The 25,390-nt window shown below is 36.3% G+C and overlaps 1 protein-coding gene across 1 annotated transcript in view; it reads right to left on the reverse strand.

Annotated features, from left to right (window-relative positions):
* LOC128890061 (cuticlin-4) overlaps positions 1 to 21,000 on the reverse strand; it is a 158,162-nt gene extending 137,162 nt beyond the window's left edge. The window contains exons 1-2 of the mRNA XM_054148248.1: positions 18,975 to 21,000; positions 6,232 to 6,269 (exon numbers count right to left, since the gene is read on the reverse strand). Of these exons, the coding sequence (XP_054004223.1) occupies positions 6,232 to 6,269; positions 18,975 to 19,005 (69 nt within the window). The 5' untranslated portion in view covers positions 19,006 to 21,000. The remainder of the gene's footprint in view (positions 1 to 6,231; positions 6,270 to 18,974) is intronic.
* Between the last annotated feature and the right edge of the window lie 4,390 nt (positions 21,001 to 25,390).

The raw sequence follows: 25,390 nt of genomic DNA on the forward strand, positions 1-25,390 counted from the left end.
TACGCTCAGTTTTTCTCGTGTTTTCTTTGTTTTGTCTCGATTTACAAAGTTCACGACCAGAATAATTTAAGGAAGCAAACGGAATATCTTACAGATTTGCAAACCGATGCTTTGGAAAATTAACGAAGATATATTTAGAATATTGACGTTTCTTTAATATCAGTCAATTATTGTCTTTTGCATACTGGTTTATATTATTGATATTGATACGAATATTAACTATTTACGACGAAACGAAAGTGAAGAATGATTACCTATGTGAATATTTCATTTTAAACTTTGCAAGCAAACGCTTTAAAAAGCTTTCGACTCTTGGATTTGAAGATTATCCGGAATAAAATTTTTAGGTGGGATTTCAAAACCATTAATTAATAATTTAAGAGAAAATTATAACACTCATGAACGTTCTCGATTAAACATATTCGAATCAACAAGCATGAGACCACAGTATTTTGAAAACTATACAAATTTGTAAAATTCCTAGCGAGGTAAAAAGCTGTCCGTTAAGAGATAGAAATTCGTTTCAATTACTTTTTTTAATTTGCACCGACTGACATACTCAAAACTTCCTCTTTTTCCTTTGTTAAATATACATTGGCTTGCCAAGAAGATATGGCGAAGACCTGCAAATATTCGCTGGAAGTTAACGAGCTCGAAAAAAATGAAAAGAATGGTGTTTGAAGAGCAAGTCCAACTGTTTGTAATTGGAATGAAATTCTCGGCCAGCTCTGGTTGGAGGAGTAGCGATTCCAGTGTTTTAGTTAATTGCGCGCACTTGAGCGAACCTCTCGCGGTCCCAATCGGTGTAAACGCCAAGTTTAAACGTAATTGTCAATTATTAAGTGGTTGCGCAACCCTCGAGATTGCAACCTTCCGAACAGGTTAACGACATCAAATCCGCTGGTCTTTGTCAAGAGGACACCGCTTTGTCTTCCGACATGATGTTTACCGTGATTATCATGGGAGAAACAAGCGTTTCCCCAAATTATCTCGCGTAACCTTCACTTCAGGAGGACTCATTCTCATGAAATAGAAAAGCTTGTAATACTCGTTACACACGAAACGATATCTGTAGTAAAGTATACCAGGGCTCATGCGACAAGGGGCATGTGTCTATTTAGCGACAGGTACGACTACACCGCAATTATCAGATAACACCAACCACAAATAACCTCCGTTACCTTTTGTTAGTTCCCTGGATGTACTCCTAGAGTTCTACTTACATATCGCGTTATACGATTAACGATCAATTCCTTCTGAATAGTTGTTCCATACACTGGACGGAATTATAGTTAACTTTGTATGAGCCCAATTTTTTTTTTTTAATCTAAGCCACAAATAACCTCCGTTACCTTTTGCTAGTTTCCTGGATGTACTCCTAGAGTTCTACTTACGTAAAATCTATTCGTACACCGATCAATTTCCCAAAAAACTTTTCTGCGAAATTGTAGTTTTCTTAATTGCTTTTTATATAATCATTGATATTTTACATATTCTCGGAAGTCTCCAAGATGAATATAGTCCAAACAACATTTACTAATCAATATAATTTGTGAAGTTAACAAAAAAATGCGAAAAGTGGGTAAAGGTATAGAAGCAATAAGTATTTGTACGATACTTATGACTAGACTGCGGATCTTTATGCGAAATAAAATTTTCGCGAACGTGCCTACAAAAATTGAACCTAAATAGGAATTTATTTTATTCTCCAAATGTTATAACATGAACTTTACTTTCAATCTTTTTAATATTCTTGCATGTTGTTTGCATTTTGTAGGTTCTTGCACATTCAAATTTTCTATAAATGCATAAAGATCCGTAGTCTACTTATGACGAACCATTTACAGTAGAGTTTTGTAACGTAAACACATTAGTTTATTGCTCCGTATGAATTAGAAAACATGAAATTTCCAGTAAAGTACTTTTAAAAAAGGTTCTAATAGAGGAATGCTTAATTTAATGCTTAGAAAAGTTACAATGATTATAAAATCAAAAGGAAATCTCACGAAGGAAGTATTATATACTTATAAATTAATGTAAGTTTCTTTTCTTTTTAATCAAGTTTTAAGAATTAAACAGTTGTGCGAATACTTACTGCTTCAATATTTCTATCGATTAATTGTTTTTTTCTTGTTAATTTCGCAACTTACATAAATAGCTATTTTTTTTGTAATCTATCTATTCTAGAGATTTCCGAGAATATGTAGAATGTCATTGCTCTTAAAAAATAAGTTAATAAATTACAATTTTACATAGGTTTTTTGGTAATTGATCGGTGTACAAATACTTTCTACACCCACTGTACATACATATCGCGTTATCCGATTAACGATCAATTCCTTCTGCATAGTTGCTTTCATACACTGAACGGAATTATAGTTAACTCTCTATGAGCTCAATTTTTTTTTTAATCTTGATCAGGGCTTTTTAAACTGTGGGTCGTGATACCAAATGGGGTTGCTTAGCGAAATCTTTGGGTCGCAAGATTTTAATGTAAATTATTTAAATTCATTTGTGACAAGTTTGAAAATGGTGCGCTTTGTATCACTTATGGTGCAGCGAGACAACGATTCAGCTAATTGTAGTGTAAACGTGTGCAGTTTTTTCCGGTGTAGTCAGTTGTCTCTGTTCCATTGTAACACGAGAGTGGACATCGCAGGAATAATATCTATTTATTCGGTAATCAATTTATTAATTATTATATGCAATATGTTATTTTTATATATTTATTGGTCTTAGGATTTATATTTTTTGGATTGCGAAAAAAATCACAATCGTAAATGGGGACGTGAATGAAAAAAGGTTAAGAAGCTCCGATCTAAATTAATGTCGCATCAACACCTAGGTTATTAGTGGCGGGAACGTTAAAGTTTACTAACAATCTTCGTTTCTTTGATGGATTCAGCAGGTCGTGAATCTTACAGTCAGTGTAATAAGTATTCGTACAGAACCAATTCAAAATAAAACTTGATGTATTTATTTTATTAATAAATGTTAGAGGAAGAAATAATTAACCAACACTCCTACATATTTTTAGAGTGAAATTTGCATAAATTAAAGTTTTAAATTAACTTTTAATGTTAGCCTCTTATTTCTTTTCTTATTAATTTTATTTTACATTGGCTGCTGTACGAATACTTCTTACACTGACTGTATCTTTGGTAACGTTATCATTTAGTGTAATTCCTGTTTTATATTTTTTACAAAGCACAATGTACAGGGTGTCCCAAAACTCGCGTAGGAGCCGGAAATGGGGGATAGCTGAGACGATTCTGAACAACAATTTCCTTTGCAATGCGTGAAAAACATATTGTATTTTATAAACGATACGATTATTCTACTAGTGTAAAAATACTTTGATACTTTCAATGCAACCAGAAGGAATACGTGAAGGTGAACAAACCAAAGCATTGCGAAATATAGTATTAAACACAAAACGTTACAAAATGTAAGCTAACCGTCAACCTAAACTACATTCTATATTTATGCAACAGTACTTTCTCAGCGTCCTTTTCATAGTCACAACATGCCCCGAGTAATGTGTCACAACTAGCTTCTCGGGTCGTCATTTCCTGAACCCTATCGCATGTCGATGATACGAGTCTCAAACGAAACTTGGAATTGCTAACGTTATATACAAGGTGGATTTTAATGAATCCAGCTGGATATCTCCGAACGATAGAAGAAAGTTAGACTGTTCCAAGTGGAATCAAAGATGGGGTCACTTTCGGGATTTCATCATGATAGTTTTCTTTTTTTTAATAGACTGCGTTATTTTTCTTGAAATAAAAGTTGCAGCTGGCAATGGGAGAAATGCAACCATTTTTGGATTTTTCAATTCGGCTCTTTTTCAATATCGTCTAAGACCCGCATCCATAAAGTTCATTTTTACATTGTTTTTTTTATACAATCCATACAGTTTATCATTTCATTCACCCACTTCTATTTATTACACCTTTTTTCATCATTGCACTAGATTCACGCAAACCTACTAACAGTAAACCTACTACAGTAATAATTTCCTATCGAGAATTCGATATAAAACTTCCTACGCAATGGCTGCAGAGTCCAACGTATACAAACTTTTTGGTTCTATCATTTTTCTTACGAGAACGTGATATAGTTTCGCGTTTCTTTTCCTTTCATGTCCCGAGTAGCCTCGCAAGAATGAAATTAACTGCAATTCCGTCCAGTGTATTAAAGCAACCATTTCAGCGAGTCGTTACGAGCAAACTGGCTCGGTTAACGCTAATTTTAAGCAGAAAAATTACGGAGCATAGAAAATATTGCGGCCGCTCGACACAATTTTCCCGGCAGACGGTTTTGCGGGACGTTGTGCCAACAAAGGGTTACATAATTCCTCGCATTCCTGGCCAACATATACCACGCTCCCCAGCCACGCTTGCTTCTCGCTTCTCGCACGACACGATACGAGAGAAAGTATTGCGCACGCACATGTGAGTTCGGCGCCGATCGAAATCGAAATCGAAGGAAAATGGATCGCCCTCGGCGCAATCGACTGGCCAACTGTTCAACTTCCATGGTCGTCGATTAACCCTTTGGACTCGAGAGGTGACTCTCAGTCACCACTAGGTTTTCTTTAGGTTTAATTTCTTTGGAACTCGAAGTGCCTCGAAGAAACTCAAAAAAAATTGTCGTTGAGCCAAAGGTGACCTGATTCTCGAATCTCAAATTAGAGATCTCATTTTCAAAGTCGATATAATCTTAGCACTCGTGGCAATAGAATGGTAAGAAAGCATCTCGATTTGCTGGTAGATATCAGAAAAATAGCCTCGAGTGCAAAGGGTTAATACTGTTCCGCGCTCAAGATTTAAACTTCGGCAATTCTAGTGCCTTATTCCTCCAAATTTCACTAAACATCCTTGAAACCTTTCAAAAAAAGGCAACAAAAGTGAGTCGATTCGTAACAACTCTTTGCCATGTTGTGCCATCTTGGAGATCTTATTTTCAAAGTCAATATAATTCTATTACCACGAATGCTAAGAAAGCATCTCGAGTTGCTGGTAGATACCAGAAAAAAAGCCTCGAGTGGAAAAAGTTAACTCTTGGTATAATGTACAACTCCTCGCGCGATCTGGAACCCTTTCGCGTTCTCGGATTCTTCGTTAGCCCCTTGCACTCGAAGCCTTTTTTCTGGTACCTAACAGAAACTCGATATGCTTTCTCAGCATTCTATTGCCATGAATGCTAAGCTTAGATCGACTTCCAAGATGTAGCTTGATTCGTAATTGCAAATTACTTGCGATTTGAAAATCAGGTCACCTTTACCTCGATCATTTTATTGAGACTTCGAGTTCCAAAGAAATTTAACCTAAACGAACATTAATGCTGATTGATGAAACCTAATGGCGACCGAGAGTCAGCTCTCGAGCAGAAAGGGTTAATATACTCAATATGTTTCACCAAACTTTCGAATGTTTTGCGCACGACAATTTCGAAAAAATTTATAGCGGAACGCAAAACAATTCGTCCGACACGTTTGTCCATTGGGAATCAATTACTTTCTGAAATGTCTTGCAATCGAATCAAACATTTTAGATTGTTTTTAATGAATCTTTTAGTCGTTTTCGCTGCATTTAAGATGTGCAATATTTTAGTGTTTTTAAGAAGGAATTAACAAAGAAATGTTTTGTCGATTCTGTATCTACTCACTAGGAGTAGAAAGTAACTGTATCGTGATATCGGCACCAACGTAAATCATGCTATAATTTCGTATGAGGCTGAATTCATTCAATTGTGCAATAACTTTTTCTAAAAATTAAGCTCATCTTCGGAACTTAATAGTATCCGAATTGAATTTACTAAATTAACATACAAAAAGAATTTACTAAAAATCCTTATATTGAATGAATTGATTAACAATAAACACAATTAACATAGAAAGAAAATTTCCTAAAAATTAGTATAAAAAAAGAATAAACTAAAAATTTATGAATGCAAAGAATTTACTAAAAAAGAATTGCATATGACAAACTGCAAATATTCCCCTCCAAAAATGGTAATCATTCCATCCAGAAGCAAACGTTTTATCTCCTTAGAATTCGTCGAGAAACTGTACATACAGTATAGACAGTGATGAACGTAGCGATAGGAATTTTAAGCGCAAAAGTGGTTTGCCATTAGTCTTGCCATTAGTCTTGAGCCATTTACAAGTTAACGGTTGTTGATGGATCGAAGACTTGTCGATAGAAGATTTGTACGTTTACTTACCAACAGAAACGTCAGTGCCACCCCTCGGCAGTCCATGGCTAAAATAAAAGAGAAAGTCTTATTAATAACTGGGTCGAACTCCCATGAGTACGATCGACCGTGCAAACGTCTCTCGCGCGAGAACACTTGCAACAAACGCGAAAAATCGGATCGGAAGCCGTGTGCGAGCCTTTTAACTCGCTACATTCACCCTATAAATCCAGTTAAACGTCTCTCTGGTCGCAACGTACCACGATTCCAGTCTATCGATCATCAGTCTCAACTAAACATCTAACACCGTCGGCACTATTATTCTTCGCACTCGTAAAACAGTTTCGTTTCGGCAGTTCCTTAAATTCATAGAATCAGTCTCTAGGACACTGGGTACACTCGAGGTTATCCTCGAACAAACGTCACATTTCATTTCCAGATGGAGGAAACTTATCGTTCGTGCTACGCTAAACGTCCAACTACCTCGCCGTATCTTTCTCCCATTCATAAGCCAGTCCCGTTTGAACAGTTGCTCGAATACATGGGACCAATCCCTAAGTAATCGTGACAAGTCCCCAACGAATGTCGCGTTCCATTTCGAGGCGACGGAGAAATTGTCGCGTATCGTAAAGTTTTGCATTCGCGGTGATCGGAAATTGGAACGAGGATACTTTCGGTGGGCCGAAGGGTTTATTATTATCGAAGGGTTTATTATCGTAGGATACGGTGGACGTTTTCGAGGTGGTTAGTAGAGCCGTGTCGGGCGCCACGAGAAAGCGACGCGGCGTTTCGCGAAGGTGGCCGAACATAACGCAACGTTCACTTTTTCAAGCAACAAGAGAGGCCAGTGCACGTAACGACCTCGAGCACACTGGACCACCGAGCTTGACCGTAGCCCTTCCACGCGGACGCCATTTTCACTCCAACGACGGCCTTTTATCGTACACTCGATTGCACACGGCGTCGCGACGACACGAATCGCGGGATTTACGAGGCTGGTCGATCGACATCCCGCGAGGTTCTGCCACCTTCGTTCTACCTTTTCTCGCGGCGACCAGGAGAGCCAGGATCGTGTCTCGTGCTGGTGCACTTCGGAACACCAGGGCCGTCTCCGGGGTACTCTATGCCTTTCACCGTCCTTCTCTCCGTTACAAACGCTATTAATCGTTAATTTAAGAGGTAAAACCACTCTAGGATTTTCAAAACATCGATTTTGTGTTTCTTTTTGCTTAAACGATACTTTAGGGTCACGTCATTTGATTTATAGTGGAAAACAAATGTTAAAAGATTCAATTATCGATTTTGCCGCAGCGCCTCAGAGCGCGATTAAAGTGTTTATAAAACTGTAAACGCGTTTTTCTCAAATCCACTTTTTTCAAACTGGGTGGACGGATTTCTAAGTGACTATTGCATGGATCGATCTGAAATTTTTACAGTAGCTTCACAACAATATTCTCTTTGGAAGTACGTAGCTGTTTTTTGATTGAATATACACTTCTTCTTTTATAAGCAATGTAATGCTCATTTTTACGGCAAAAAGTCGCTTCATTGCTTAAAAAGTGCACACTTCCACAAAAATTGATTAAGAACAAGAACCCTACAAACTTCCAAAGACAATTGTATATAGATTACAAAGTTTCTTCTGTTTTTGTTCCATGACTCATAGATCCCGAGAAATTCGTCCTCCCATGGCGGTGTTTTCAAAAAAGCTGTTTTCGACGACGGGCTCTGTCGCCGCCATTTTGTATGAAAATGAAAGTAAAAATTGTTTTTTGGTCTTCAATATGTGTTAAATAAACCCTCTGAAAAGAGATTCTGTTCCATTTGTCACACACCCAAAATAAAATGTCAAATTTGGATCTTTTTTCTGCGTCTAGAGTGGTTTTACCCTATAAGAGGGTATCCTGAATTAGGTCTAAAAAAGCGGTTTTTCGTGATTTTTTTTAGGATGAAAAAGAGTAATTCATTCTGTCGAACTTTTTATCCTATTTTCATACATATTTGAGTAGTCTGTGAAAATGTTTTCAACAAGAAATATTCAAATTGAGTCGACTGTGACGCACATTTGTAGAGCACCTCACAATTAAAACCTCCTATCGGCGTGAAAGATGCAGGTCGTAATTTTGGTTTGACATAAAAAAAAACAAAAGAAATTTTCATTTTTATACATTTTTCTTCTATGTGAACTAAGAAAAACTCGCAAAAATGATGAAATATGAAATTATCGCAAGTTTGAAAAAAAGAACGAGTTCTTTGAGTGAAAAAAATCACTTTAACTCGATAAAAAAGTTATTTAAAGTTTTTTTTGAATGAATTCTTTTAGTTCACATAGAAGAAAAATATATGAAAATAAAAATTTCTTTTGGTTATTTTGTGTCAAACCAAAATTACGACCTGGATTTTTCCCGCCAATAGGAGGTTTTAACCCTTTGTCCTCGAGGTATTTTTCTATAAAATCAAATCCAGTCCATTTTTATAATAAATTTCTGTGAAACCAAAAACTCTACTTCGAAGAAAAACATCTACGAACGTTTATGACTCAATGTATTATTGTTTCAATTAATAATTATTTGTATTCTGATGTAAGTGAATTTGAAATTGTACGTTCACAAAATCACTTTTAAATTATATATGTCGCCCCAGAAGCGCCACCCGAAAGCAAAGGGTTAATTGTGAGGTGCTGTACAAATGTGCGTCACAGTCGACTCAATTTGAATATTTCTTATTGAAAAAATTTATACAGACTACTCAAATATGTATGAAAATAGGATAAAAAGTTCGATAGAATTAATGTGAACCTGGCACCCGACTTTTCAAAAATCAATTTTTTGTTTTGTAGAAAATGATAGTATTTCGTTTGTACTTGATTATACCGACAATAGTTTCGTTTAAACCTTCATCAATTAATAATTAAAAAAATTAAAAAAATGGTCAGTACTCGACATTGAGATTTGTGAAATCTGTTTTTTCCCTGTTCTTTAGAATCGTTTGTACCGCTTTTCGTTTCGTTTGTACCTCAATAGTTTCAATTTTACAAGAAATTGTTTATTCTAAAGAAGAGGGAAAAAACAGATTTCAAAAATCTCAATGTCGGGTGCTGACCATTTAAACAATTTTTGTTAATCATTAATTGATGAAGGTACAAACGAAACTATTGTTGGTACAATCAAGTACAAACGAAATACTATTATTTTCTATAAAAAAAATTAATTTTTGAAAAATCGGGTGCCAGGGTTACATAGCTGAAACTACACCATAATTAGAAATTTGTAATGCGTGTAAATAATTGATTTACCATTACAACTAAAAAAAGAACTTAAACTACGCTTCTTAACAGTCATTAAAAAAAATACATGGTCCGATAGTATGCCTCGAAGGTGCCGGGATAGGCTGTCGTGAAGATATAAGCGTTTACCGCTGGTCTGGAAGATTAGAAATGAACTGAATCTCTAAAAAAGATGAAAAAATCCTGAGTCCTTCTTTTTACATGTGCTCATCTGGCAAACCTCACATACTTTCAAAATATTTAGTTTCAGATTCCAAAAAAAATTGTTTAAACCTGTTATGAAATTTCACTACAAACCTTGAAGTTTGAGAACGTTGTCTTAAAAAACTGTGACGTTCTGACTGAGGAGTGAGGCATACTATCGGACCATGTATTTCTCTTAATGATTGTTAAGAAGCGTAGTTTAAGTTCTTTTTTTAGTTGTAATGGTAAATCAATTATTTACACGCATTACAAATTTTAAATTATGGTGTACTTTCAATGATTTTACAGTGGCTTCTCCCCTTAAATGGGAAGTAAGTAATGTTAGATATATCAAAATCGTAGGCGATCTTTTAACGATATTTAAATTGCTAACCATGAATCCGAAGCACATGGCTGTTCCTTATTTCCTAAAATAAATTACAACAGCAATTTTTAATATAAAACTTAAATAAAAGTAAATCTCTACATACATACAGCTAATTTATTGTGTTTTTTATTTAATAAAAACATATACGTATTATTATAATTTATGTATGTACAAGATTTTACTTGTAGTGTGTCACGAAATTATCGATAAAACATTGTTATGCCGTGAAAGATAAAATATTACGGAGCACTGGTCTAGAGCACTACGAATCGTTGAATCCAACCTAACGATCAAAATTAATTTCGAAGATCAAGTATTAATGAAAATAAATCTGGATAGGATTCGTGAATGTTGAAAGAGTTGCGAAAATAAGTATGACCACAAATAATCGATCACTGTTGTACAATATTTTTAAAATAATTTGCAGGCCAATCTTGGAAATTGGAACAATGTAGTTCCGGTGAACGAGATGAAGTCTAGTCCTATTAATTTTTCGAAGTTTCCTTGTCGGCGTGTCAGTTTCGAAACAGTCGTTTTAAAGTGACGTCCGTTACGTCAGCGACGCGTAGGAATAGGAATCGGAAGAGTTGTATTGCCGTCACGTAGCGTGCCCACGTCACGGCATGTCGGGCGTTCGAGTCACCAGTGACTTCAACTGCTGCAAGAGACGGATATAGTCATCGATATACGTGCGTTCGCATATACCGTTACAAAACCTCGAAATAGACCGATACGATTGTTTCGCGAACATGTATCTAAATGCAATATCTCTATTCGAACACTCAATTTATATGACGTTCAATTTTTATATTATTCTATTCGATCGACATTCTTTTCTCTCACACGATTCGAGTTTTCTGGCAACAGAAATCATCTATTTTTATATTATTTTATATTTATATCATGCCCACATGTTTACATGTTTCCGTCATTTATATTATTATAGTCGATATTTGATTGCGTCAACGAACTATATTCAGTACGTTCCACCGACGAACGCAGGACAAGGGCCTGGCCGTTTTGTAGTTCAGTTATGCAGGAAGTTCGATGCGTGAATGACGTATGATTTACTTTATGTACTTTTATGTCCCCGTACCGTTCATGTGTAATATTTCCACCTATTTAAATATATATCTATTCTATATCCCAGAGCTCCGCAACCGCTGTGCCGCGATGATTTTCTCGAGAATAACAAAACTTTTTAACCACCGCATTAGTTTAAATTTTTCTAAGTCATATACTCCACCAATTTGTTGCCAATATGTAATTTATCTGAGTTGAAATTATACACAAAACAAAAACACTTCTATTAATTAACTTTGATTAAATGAGCATAAGTAAATACCAAACAACAAACTTTATATTTAAATTTATAGAGGACATTTGTTTTACGTGTTCTGTAACTATACATTTTTATTCTTGTGTTGGTGTACAATTCAAACTGCTTTATATGTATAAAACTTAGATGAAAGTAAGTATCTACATACATAGAGCTATTTTATTGTGTTTTTTACTTAATAAAAACATATACGTATTATTATAATTGATGTATTAGGTAGACTGGAAAGTAATGTCGTTTCTTTTATAGTAAATTCAAACAAATTTTTAATAAATTTCTATTTTTAATCAATTATGTAATCGCCCTCGTTATCAACAGCCTTTTGCCATTTAGTGTGCAAATTTTCAACGCCATATCGATAAAAATCAATGAGCTGATGAGTGATAAACAAGTATTTAAAATTGCAAAAACAACATTACTTTCCAGTACACCTAATATTTGCAAGCTTTTACTTGTGGTGTGCCGCAAATTATCGATAAAACATTGTTATGTCGTGAAAGATAAAAGGTTGCGGAGCACTGCTATATCCTATATTAAATGGATATTTATATTGTCAGGATTGACAATATTTCATTTCGCTGAGAGTGAACCTACTACATTATGTATGTTTATATCACTGCACAGCGCACATGGTGCCGATTTTAGCAGAAAAGTAACGCTTACGTCTATATGTTATGATGTCTGTATTTGCAAAAGACAATAACAATAATGAGGTGAAATTTTGTAGTCATTTTTTCATCATTTTGGACCATATGAAACGCCAGTTTCAAAGTGTCTCAGATTGGTAGAAATCTGAAAAAGTCATCTTAACCATTAAACATTCTTCTCCCGAATATGAATAATTTTAATTATTAAAAATATGCTCTTTCGGGAAACAAAATTACTTGTGGAATTTAAACTCGCTGCAGTTTCAGTTTAACTTTCTCGTTAGAAAGTAAACAGAATTTGAAACATCGATTCGGGCGTTCAGAGACAAAGTCCTTTCACCGAAACTCGCAGCTATTCACTTTCTGCCCACTCGATACGACCTTGTAACGGATGGAGTGTTTTTGTCTTCGCATAATGCCTCTGTATGTTCTACTTTCCAAAATTCTTTCTCGATCATCCAATATCTCAAGTTTTTACAACGTTAGATCTCTCAAGACATCTGCAATTAGCCTGAATATAGTTTGCTACGCACCGTTCTACTCAAACGATCGTGTCTTTGTTGATTTTTTTAATCTTGACGTACTACAACAAAGAGTTCAAAGGCGTACTTTCGAAATTCTAGATTTTAACCCTTTGCACTCGAGGCCTTTTTTTCTGGTATCCACCAGCAACTCGAGATGTTTCTTAGCATTCTATTGCCATGAATTCTAAGCTTAAATCGACTTCTAAGATGGAGCTCGATTCGTGATCGCAAATTATTTATGATATGACAGAAAAGATCGATATTTGGTTTTTCTATTGCAAAAATACACGAAGAACTTTAACGCAATCTTAAAATATATACGTACATATACAAATACGATGCGACTTACACGGAAAAGATATTGTTAACAAGTTAAGGGGGTAATCCTGAATTAGGAGGTCTAAAAAAAGCGGTTTTTCGTGAATTTTTTTAGGATGAAAAAGAATAATTCATTCTGTCGAACTTTTTATCCTATTTTCATACATATTTGAGTAGTCTGTACAAATTTTTTCAATAAGAAATATTCAAATTGAGTCGACTGTGATGCACATTTGTAGAGCACCTCACAATTAAAACCTCCTACGTTTATACATTTTTCTTCTATGTGAACTAAGAAAAACTCGCAAAAATCATGAAATGTGAAATTATCGCAAGCTCGAAAAAAAGAATGAGTTCTTTGGGTGAAAAAAGTCACTTTAACTTGATAAAAAAGTTGTTTAAACTTTTCCTTGTATGAATTCTTTTAGTTCACATAGAAGAAAAATGTATGAAAATGAAAATTTCTTTTGTTTTTTTTTATGTCAAACCAAAATTACGACCTGCATCTTTCACGCCGATAGGAGGTTTTAATTGTGAGGTGCTCTACAAATGTAGCGTCACAGTCGACTCAATTTGAATATTTCTTGTTGAAAACATTTGTACAGACTACTCATATATGTATGAAAATAGGATAAAAAGACGACAGAATGAATTATTCTTTTTAATCCTAAAAAAATTCACGAAAAACCGCTTTTTTTAGACCTCCTAATTCAGGATATCCCCTTAAATGGAAAATAAGGGGCACGGAGATTCGAACCCACGGTCCTTGAATCCACAATCGACCGTCCTTTCGACACAACCGATACCGCAGCCAACGTTTCGTTTTCTCACAACATTCTAACGAATGATCAAAATTTGTTTGCATCCAAGGGATTCCCAGAAAGCTGAATTTTGTGTAAAGGTAAAGTTTGAGATTTGTCCAGAGCGCGAATCCGTGGGCGATTTGTGAGGGGTCGCGTATTCGGTAACGCGCCACCTACGACGAGGATGAACGAGACGTCGCGAGCCTTGTGCCCATTTTCGCACGGTTTCGTTGCATAACGCCGTTTCATTAAACCGTCTATTAAGTCCACATTATCCATTCAACCGTTGTCCGTTCGCCACACTGCGGCCGCGTTGCTTTCCGTGTGTGTCCCGGCGTGGCATGGTGTGGCGTGGCGTGGAACCGAGAAAGGAAACGGTTGCTTCCACGCTCTGCACAGCTGTCAGCCGTTCTCGCACCCCTCTACGACACTTTTCGGACGTGCTGATATACATATACATACACGCTCGTGTACCTTCCCAGCACACCCCTCCTGTTCACGTGAAACAGTATTACCGTAAAGGTCGAAATCGCGCGATATGGTAGAGCGATTGCTTTTCCTCGAAACACTAGAACAAATATCGAATATAAATTTTCCTCGAGAAATTTTCGAAAGATCGACTACTTTTCATTTTTTATTCCAAGTATCAGGCACTAGGAAGGTGTTCGGAAATTATTATTACAGTGGGTGTAGAATGTATTCGTACACCGATCAATTTCCCAAAAAACTTTTCTGCGAAATTGTAGTTTCTTAACTGTTTTTTTTATAATCATTGATATTTTACATATTCTCGGAAGTCTCTAAGATAGATATAATCCAAATAACATTTACTAGTTAATATCATTTGTGAAGTTAACAAAAAAATGCGAAAGGTGGGTGAAAGTATAGAAGCAATAAGTATTTGTACGATTCTTATGACGAACCATTTACAGTACAGTACAGTACAGTACAGTACAGTACAGTACAGTACAGTACAGTACGAATTAGAAAACATGAAATTTCCAGTAAAGTACTTTTAAAAAAGGTTCTAATAGAGGAATTGAAGAAGATCTAACTTCTATAATAATATACAACTAATCATGTAGTTAATTTAATGCTCACAAGAGTTGCAATAAATATAAAATCAAAAGGAAATCCCACGAAGGAAGTATTATATACTTGTAAATTAATGTAAATTTCTTTTTTCTTTTAATGAAGTTTTAAAAATTAAACAGTTGTGCGAATAATTATTGCTTCAACATTTCTATCGGTTGTTTTTTTCTTGTTAATTTCGCAACTTACATAAATAGCTATTTTTTGTGTAATCTATCTATTCTAGAGATTTCCGAGAATATGTAGATTGTCATTGTTTATAAAAAATATGTTAATAAATTACAATTTTACATAGCTTTTTTGGAAGTTGATCGGTGTACGAATACTTTCTACACCCACTGTATGTGTACTCTTAAAAACCTTGAAGTCTGAACGTGTTAACCTTAACACATTCTAAAGTATCCAGAATATTACTTCCCTATATCGCTATTTTAACAGAATCGATTAGAAAATGATCAATTTAAATAAAGTGGAATAAAAAAGCATGCGTTTCATATAAGGCGAGGCAAACAAAAGGCATCCGCAAAGACTCGAAAGGATGGTTGAGCAACGTGCTCGCTTTCGACGACCTTGAAACCATTTAAAACGTGAATGTACACAATGCAGAGTTTTAACATGCAAAGATTATTGACGCCACACGACTGACGCCAGTGTCCTTGCACGTGAAAACGAGTAACTGTTAAAAGTTTCATTATAAGTAACGTCGAAAACATAATTTTCCGAGCCAGTAACGAATCAACCTTCGACGGGATCCTAATAATAGTATTTTTCGGCCTTTCGTCTACGGAATTAAAAAAAAAAAACATCGACATGTAGATAAAAATATTAACATCCTCTGTAAATTCAAAAAAATAATATTTGTTTCCTAAAGACGAAGTTTATACTATCATACAATATCGATACTTATATGAGCTGTAGCAGTTGGCGCCATATTGAATCTTGCGCCTGTTAAAAATGATTGAAAACCATGGAAACTACGATTAATCGTTTTTTATTCTCGATGGTCTTGATAATCAAATCAACAAGTTTCTTTGATCTTAAGAACAAATTGATCGTGTAATATTATATTATCGGCGACGTTTGGACCGACATGGACAAGTTTAATTCTAATTATTCATTATTGAGATCTATTCTTTTGGCTGCTCAATCAATTTCTTACGAAGTTAGTTTATTTTCAATGTTATTTTCTTTAATTGTATTAATTGAAGCATTATCTTTCAAGAGATTGTTTTATATCGCAATAATTTAAGTTATTTTATTTCCTTTTGCCGAGAACGTTGAGAAGATGAACCAAATTAATCTTTCCAGTGTTTTCATATTATAATATACAAACAACCACATAGGACATTCGGTTTCTCAATTTTGGAGTTAGACAACGAAAAGCGAAAATATGAACTGGCGCCATTAAACATTCTTCGCGAAATGGAAAACTCTGAGTAAGCATCGAAGGCGTGAATTTTTCCTTCGGTTGTTATTTTCTGATCGATTGGGCGGTAAATTCTCCAGGAACTTGTTCGCCAGGCGCCTTCAGCGTCCTTGAACGTCCGCCAACGTGGTCGTCGCAGTCTTTCTTAGGGAGAACCTATTGCACCATCTTGTCACCACAATTACACATGCAAAATCCAAAGAGACGTTTAACTACCTTTCATTCTCCTAGCTATATTCTCGCTGATATTACATAGATCGATTACGACCGCGCCTCCGGAAATGAATATGCGATTATTTAAAAATGAAAAACAATTATTTATACGTAAATAAGGGAACGAACTCTCGAAAAGAACAGACGTTTAATGTGCTCCAAAATAAAATCTTTAGAATTTAATTTCAAAGAAATGGAAGCAGGTCCAGACTTTACCTTCAATGCTAAGAAACTTAAAAATGAGTAAACAAAAATGCTGGTATTTATGGAATATCTAATATAAATGTTTTATCCTATACTGCACATACTAAAGCTACGTTGACGTAGACTAAAAGTACATATTTCGAACAATATTTCTCTTGATTTTCATAGAGAAACGTTAAGGGGTGAGATTGGTCCAGTGATTGGTTAATGTATTTTTCTAACGCGTATAATTTCCAGATATAATTAATTTTTGTTATTAAAACTTTTTTTTACATATAAAGGGACGTTCAAAGGAGAAAATTGAACAGTGTAGATTTAATTTGAATGTGTACATATACATATAGATATAGTAGTCGCAAGGAAAGAATTCGGTCAAGACGGTGGAATACGTAGAGCTCTGGTAAAACATCTGATAGATAAAATGAGACGATTTTTTTATTTAGTAGGTACGTAAAATGCGTATGGACCTCAATTTCCCCAAAAAATTGTTAATTGCAAAAATGGCGGCAAAAAACATGAAAATAAACGATACATGTCCGCCGTTATTTTGCAATAACTTTATGCTATAATAATTATTCATTAAGAGTCGAGGTTCATTAGCATATAAACTTAATATAAGCGTTCAATTCAATTTAAGCGTTGAATCAAGTGAATCGGATAAAAATTCGATAGGCTATGCGTCACACCGTTTTATCTATATATGTATATATTCAAATTAAATCTACACTGTCCAATTTTCTTCTTTGAACGTCCCTTCATATGTAAAAAAAGTTTCAATAACAAAAATTAATTATATCTGGAAATTATACGCATTAGAAAAATACATTAGCTGGACCAGACTCCCTCCTTAATCGTTCTAAAAAATAGAAATGCTATAATCGATGTTTCTCGAATTAGGATAATCGTATACGTTTTTAACCGACTTCGAAAAGGAGGAGGTTACTCAATTCGACATGTGTATTTTCTTTTTTTTGTATGTTACTCGATTACGCCGAGACGGCTTGACCAATCGGAATGAAACCTATTGTATCTTGTAGAGCTTGTCTTCGCGGTGGTCCCATTACCAACAAATTTTGAGATTTCTCATTTTTTACCCGTTTTTTTTTTGCAAAAGACCGAAAAATTTTGTATTGCTTCTTATTCCGAAACGAATTGACCAATCGGATTGAATCTTCTTGCATCTGGTAGGGCTTCGTTGCCTCTTAAAAGCTTAAAACGATATTTGACCTACTTCCATTTTTTATCACTTTTCAGTTCATCGCTTTATTCCGTTGTTAGCGACACCGGGCTCTAACGAAGCAAATTGAGAACCACTTATCGAATAAGATGTTAAAAATCGTATATTACGGGTCGAACAAGTAATCAATTCGTTTTCAAAGAAATTACTTTAAAATAACTAGGAATTGAAGAAGCTTCAACAGTTTTTTCCAACGTGATGCGCAATCGCGCGACACCGCGGTGGGACGAAACGGCTTTCGGCGATCAAAAATCGATTTTCGTGAATTCGAAAAATGAAAAAACTGTTTATGTACACCGATAAAGGATAAATTGCTGTTTAATGTAGTACCATCCGTTTTTTGATATTTACTTCCGTTTTGCTATGGTGCGCATTCAAAGGCAGTTGAAATTCGTCCTAACTTTAATATACGATTCTAAAAAACGTTGCTGAGAAAGAAGATATTCAAATGAATTATAATGTTTACTAGATTTGTATAGATAGTATTCAATGCATAAAGTAAGTCAAAATGTTAACAACTTTTTAAATAATAGGGTCTTGGACTACTTGGAGGGAAGTACATTTAAGTAAAATTGTAACTTTACGCATGGTTATAAAAAATTAACCGCACTTGTCCGAGGTTTAATTGCTATCACAGGAAAGGGTGAACCATCCTCTGTCAGATTCTGCAAAGATCAGGTACCCCTTCGTGGACTTTTTCGAGAAATTGGTGATTGTACGAAGTAGGACTCGAACAGAAAATAGTATGTACATTTGTACGCTTACTTTTATGATTATTACGTACATCTTGTCATTTTTAAATTACTAAATACGTTTCTCTCATAGTTAATAACAGGTTTGAGTCGAACTTTGGTTACATAACAATAAATATATCAAACAAGTGAAAGATATGGAACGCGTTACACTTTATACGTGAATATTTGGACACCCTGTCAAATTGATTTATACTAATACAATTTAAGTATCATAGTATAGGGAACAAGTTCCAAAAATTTCATTAAAATATTTTCAAGAGAATCAAAGTTACGGATTTTTGATCGCCGAGAGCCGTTTTGTCCCACTGTGGCACCGACACGACCCAACGTGTGAATGGAGATCGTAAAAGCGTCTTACCTATCTCGATGGTCAGTGGTCCTAGATACATTTCCCAAATCGTCGAGCAACACCGCGACACGAGAAAGCCCTTTGTCGCAGCTCTTACGAAACGACGCCGGCGAGTGGAGCGTGAACGAAGCGGAGATAGAAGGAGAAAACAGTCTCGTAGACGATCAGGGGATCACTTTCCTACGGACACAGGACAGGTTTGTTGTTGGGATCACCAGCTCGATCTACCTCGTGGATCCCGGCTCGTTCATCATCAGCACTTCCGGTAGCACACCTGACTCGTCGAACAATGTCGAACACCCGTCCTCACCGTCCGTAAAGTCCGCTTCGCGCGCGTCGACATCCCCAAATCGCGGAGGATCTGGCACGAACGTGTTCGGACAGCGCCGCACGTTCCTCACCTTCGAACCCAAACAACTCTAGGATCGGTCATTCTGCAAACTGCTCGCTATAACCTCCAACGGGACCAGACTCTCGAGGATTCAACGTCCGAGCTGTCGAGAAGACTTTATCATCGCTGCTGAGAGCTCCTCCGAGCGCGCACGTTATCGATTAAGTTATCAATGATTCGACTTGTTCTTTGTCGAAGACGCTCGTCTGTTCGAATCTAAACGCTTCAGATGACCGGATATCGTTCACCTGCTAGATTAGAGGTAGTCGAGTACATGCACGAAGGATATCTGTTTCTTCAGTTGTCTATTACTCTATTCCTGCAGCAGTCGATTTCGCGGTGTCGATCGCGACGGTCATCGGTACACGTTTCCTTGCTCTTGCGGAATTTTGCTAAATTTTGTTGCCACTACACCGCACAGTTGCCGGCTGTTTGTCGCTCCGAAAAGAAGCAGTCGAGCATGGAGAGTGCCGCGGGAAAGAGATCGGTTGTAGTCGACGCGAGGCCCGAGACTGCACTGTTCTTCGTCCTGTCCTGTAGCCGTTGCTCTTGCTCGGTTGCTCCCCGTTGGCCGCTGCGTTCCTTTCGGGTGGTAGTGGTCTGTGTGACGTCAGATCGAGGACGACAGCACGGAGAATTTCCCCCTCCGTCGGCACGCACACCATGGACCAACCGCGTGTACGCGAACTCGACGCTTCGGACAGCTTCGGGCAGCCGAGAAAGAACCCGAATGCTAGGCTTTCCTTCTCGTACGCTACAAACAACCAAATTTTACAGCAAATTCCATATACGATTTAGATCTTACGCCAAAATGAAAACAAGTTTTTCATTTTTATAATACGATTGTTTGAGAATAAGAGGAAATAGAAAATTTGTCGGTTTTTTGGTAAAAAGACGGGTAGAAAATGAAAAATCTCAAAATATCGCGGTAACGGGACCAATTGGGAGACATGCTCTCCAAGATTCAAAAGGTTTTATCCCAATCGGTCAAGCCGTGTGGGCGTAGAAATTTAACATACATTAAAAAAAAAAAAGCAAAAGAAAACGTTTCATAAAAAATAGGAATTTTGCAATAAGAATAGTTATAAATAATAAGAAAAATCATTTTTGCAAAGTGATCACCTCGAAAACGAGTCCGGCAACAAAATGTAAAGGGTAACATCGATTTCATCGAATTCAGGCCGAGCATACGTGAAATAGTCCAATTTTCGATAAAAAGTGCGATAAAGTGATAAAAAATGGAAGTAGGTCAAATGTCTTTTTAAGCTTTTAAGAGGCAACGAAGCCCTACCAGATGCAAGAAGATTCAATCCGATTGGTCAATTCGTTTCGGAATAAGAAGCAATACAAAATTTTTTGGTTTTTTGCAAAAAAAAAACCGGTAAAAAATGAGAAATCTCAAAATTTGTTGGTAATGGGACCACCGCGAAGACATGCTCTACAAGATGCAATAGGTTTCATTCCGATTGGTCAAGCCGTCTCGGCGTAATCGAGTAACAAAAAATAAATAAATAAAAAAAATACATGTCGAAATGAGTAACCTCCTCCTTTTCGAAGTCGGTTAATGAAGGGCGGTAAGAAGTAATGGTGGTACTGGTTGTGTATAATTTTGAGACGAAGAAGAGTGACTGTTGAAGAGATGTCATCGTCGAATCGCCCAATCTCGCGTTAGTTTTCGAGCATGCGCAACACAGAGAGGAAACTTTTGAACAATGTGAATACATTGTAATGTATTTTTATTCGTTGCAACTCGAACCCATCGCTAGCAGCAGAAGTCTAAGGAAAAAGGGGTAGCAAGAATAAAGCGGGAGAAGGAAAACGGGCGCGAATGTTGCGAGGAAAAGGACAGTCATTGTTTACGTCATCGCCAATGTTAGATGCTGCGGCATGCTCCTTCCGAGGGATGTAAACTTTGCGATTATTGCGCTAGCCACTCAGCCCTTGACTCGTAATAAATAATAATAAATGGAACAAAATGTACGTTCTTTTCGGCGTCGAGAGTACATCGATGAATTTTAATTTAATCAGTTTAGTTAACATTTTGTTCAATCGCGAATTTTTCGCGAACTATATACAATAACATGGCTTACTGCTACTATCGACTTGTCGATAGTTTTCAGTCGATTATGCCCATCACTAGTGCAAGCCGATTTGTGCAAATAGCTTGAGCGTGTAAACACACTATAAGGGAGAAGGACGAGGATAGTGAAACAAAAACGAACCGGGCCATACCTGTTTAGAAAACTGAATCGAAACCATATGCACAAAAAAATATTAGAAAAAGTGATTTTTTTCCTTGGACTCTGTGAACCTTTCAATTAATGCGTTCTTTAGCCCTTCATAACTGCTCCCTTCTTGAGGATTTATCTGGACATCTGCGACCATCCCCATCGCCTCTTCATCGAAATGTCTCACTATCATACCGAATGGGAAATCTATTTTGAGAAATTTTATCAATTTCTTATTCACTTGTATTTGTTACAAACGGAATAGAAACTGACATTTTAATTGTTAGGATTACATAGATCATACACTGACATTACTATAGATGTGTTTATATAATATAATACTAATTGTATTTTTTAGCGAAAATTCAGAATAGAATTTCAAAATTACTAGCACAAAAGGCACGAGGTAAGTAGTAGACTGTAGATCGTAATGCACTTTTTATTTCGGGGTAAATATGCAATTCTTGGGATCCTTTTTAAATCAACTTAATACGGTTAAAAAAGAACCTCATTGAATTGGCAACTGGGGGCACTAAACGTCCTGAAAGAAAATTGTCTTAGCTTTCCAAAACACTCGTGAAAAATTATCTACGATCATGCGTTCGCAAGTTATAGGCGTTCAAAGTAAAAAGTTCCTTTTCTGTTTAGATAGCGAATAACTCGGTCAATAAAAATCATATAACAAAACCAAAAAAACGAAATTAAAGAGGAATGTTTGCTCTATAAGAGCCTTTCATTGGGTTTATCTGAACAAATTTTGTTTAGCCTGTGCATACAGCCAAACTAGACAAAAATTTCTGAAACTTCGTTTCTTGCGCTTCATCTCGATAAAACAGTATTATAATCAACGACGAAAAGAAATGAGTCCATGATTCAAAAACTAGAAACTTCAAAATTTAAAATGCGTTTTTTAAATATGTTTTGCGATCATTTTTCGCAGAGATACAGCCATTCGAAAATGACAAAAATTTGCATATATGCTTGGAATCGACATATGACATATAGCTATCATTCGTGAAAATTGGCCAACTCGCCATCTAGCGGCCAACCACCACCCGAAGCTCGAATGCGTGTGGAAGAAAGAGAAAGGAATATATGAGACAAGGATAGAGAGAGCGTGTGAAAAAGGGAGAAAGGAACATGAAAGACAAGGATAGAGCAAGGGTAATGGAAGCGGAGAGAAAGGTACATGAAAGACAAGGATAGCGACACTCCACCGAATGTTAATAGACATTATCAATCATTTTTAAAAATTGGCCTGTAATAAGATTTTCGATTTTTAATAATTTTTTTTGTTTAAACAGCCAGCGTTATCTAACGGTGAAACGGTGGAACTATTTTACGACAAACTTGAGCGTTCTGTTAGTAGATGGCGCCACTAAATAGTCGCTATCCTTGTCGCAAATGCTTCGCACTCTCTCGCACTCACACACTGGATACCAGTCAGTCGACCAAAATTCAATACGTCAACTAAAAATCGTTTATTATTACTTAATAACAATCAGAATCGTATCGAAAGTGGTCCTTTAATGTTGCTACAGATCCAGACTTCATTCAGTACATGTCAAAGTACTTCAATTGTTTACGGATTGTTAACAAACAATCGATTAATGCGAGGTGTCAACGATCCGTGCCGAGTCGAGTTCATCTTACCTAGCACTCATTGATTATTTATTACTTAATAACAATGAAAATCGAATCGCTAATGGTCCTTGAATGTGCTAGTGATCTATACTTGACAACACAATTCCAAAAGTGCATGAATCATCATTGGAAAGTCAGAAAATTATTGTGGAGTGTCGCTATCCTTGTCTTTCATGTAGTTTTCTCTCTGTTTCCATCACCCTCGCCCTATCCTTGTTTACATATTCCTTTCTCTTCCTTATACACGCACTCGAGCTTCGGGTGGTTGGCCTTTAGATGGCTAGTCGGTCAATTCATTTGTGGGAATTGGTTTACTAATAATAGTATGCGTGATAGACGTATAACTTCTGAACGGTGGTTGGTTTATTTAATACTATAATAACACTAGTTTTGCAGGTATTAACTTCGCACGTAACGGCTCGTAAGACGAAGCGTCTCTGGTCTATATCAATTGCACGCTCGAATGTCGCACACTCGCCAAACTCTAGAAAAACCCCACGCCGATGCGACAGTAACGCCAGCCTGACCAAGCGTAGGGGAAAGTCCCCACACATTCATTCATTTATGTGCGTAACTTATTCTACAAAGTTATTGCACTACTGCTTACTTCTTACTAGCTTATTTCCATTCTTTTTATCATCTTCTTACATTGACTCCTGAATTATTTTAATACTGTTTGCAGTATCTCTTACTTCTCATCTATAGGGGCCCGCTGGCCCCCTTAGCTCGGGTACCTCGGGGTTGCTAAGCCCGTACTGTAGCTACAAACACCGCTACAGCCCCTGAGGGTTCAAGTCGGTCAATTGTCGCGAATGATAGCTATATGTCATATGTCGATTCCAAGCATATATGCAAATTTTTGTCATTTTCGAATGGCTGTATCTCTGCGAAAAATAATCGCAAAAAATATTTAAAAAACGCATTTTAAATTTTGAAGTTTCTAGTTTTTGAATCATGGACTCATTTCTTTTCGTCGTTGATTATAATACTGTTTTATCGAGATGAAGCGCAAGAAACGAAGTTTCAGAAATTTTTGTCTAGTTTGGCTGTATGCACAGGCTAAACAAAATTTGTTCAGATAAACCCAATGAAAGGCTCTTATAGAGCAAACATTCCTCTTTAATTTCGTTTTTTTGGTTTTGTTATATGATTTTTATTGACCGAGTTATTCGCTATCTAAACAGAAAAGGAACTTTTTACTTTGAACGCCTATAACTTGCGAACGCATGATCGTAGATAATTTTTCACGAGTGTTTTGGAAAGCTAAGACAATTTTCTTTCAGGACGTTTAGTGCCCCCAGTTGCCAATTCAATGAGGTTCTTTTTTAACCGTATTAAGTTGATTTAAAAAGGATCCCAAGAATTGCATATTAACCATTTTCTAGAAAACATGATGCCACTTCATGGAAAGTCATGAAATCATTCAATTGTTCACTTTTTTGTGACGTGAAACTACCCCTTAACTGTGCAAAAGACCGGACGTATCAGATTTTTTTGTCATCGATGGTCAAATATGCGATACAGTCTGAAAAATTGAAGGATCACCCATTGAGAGCTCAATGCTAAAGGGTTCACAGTTATTGTTACATTTACATATGTGAAAGCAGATAAATGTTTAAAAAATATATTAAAATAATATATGATAGTGTTATAAAGCAACAAATCGTATTTATTGTACCGTTATGAAAAATAATGAATTATTGATTAAAAGGTATCGGTGGCGCTATCTTACAAAAATGATGGAAATTATTTTCATTAAAAACTTGGCCGCTTTCTCACCGATGCCACCAATGGTGCTAATTATGTGGGGTAATCACAGATAATGGATCTGTGTTCAGGCCCACTCCTGATAGATCAGCCGTGGAAGGATGGTGTAAATAACGATTTTGCAGTATTCAGGATAACTCTCTTTTCCTTACTTCCTACTCTCTACAAAGGTTCACAAAGCTCTGGGCTTCCCAGCAAAACCCGCGCAGGGCGTACTCCCCTCTCACAATACCGAGAGGAAAGCGAAGGCGTGTGGATAGAGCCTTAAGGCGCGTCCCCACAATTAATATATTTATTACAGTGCATGGGGTGCTCTATGTTTACTGTCTAACAAAAATACATAGATTTGACCATTTCTGTACCTTATCCTCTATGATATTTTTCATTTTATACTT

This window comes from Hylaeus anthracinus, unplaced genomic scaffold (assembly GCF_026225885.1).
Source record: "Hylaeus anthracinus isolate JK02 unplaced genomic scaffold, UHH_iyHylAnth1.0_haploid 12000, whole genome shotgun sequence".
In the NCBI taxonomy this organism is placed as follows: domain Eukaryota; kingdom Metazoa; phylum Arthropoda; class Insecta; order Hymenoptera; family Colletidae; genus Hylaeus; species Hylaeus anthracinus.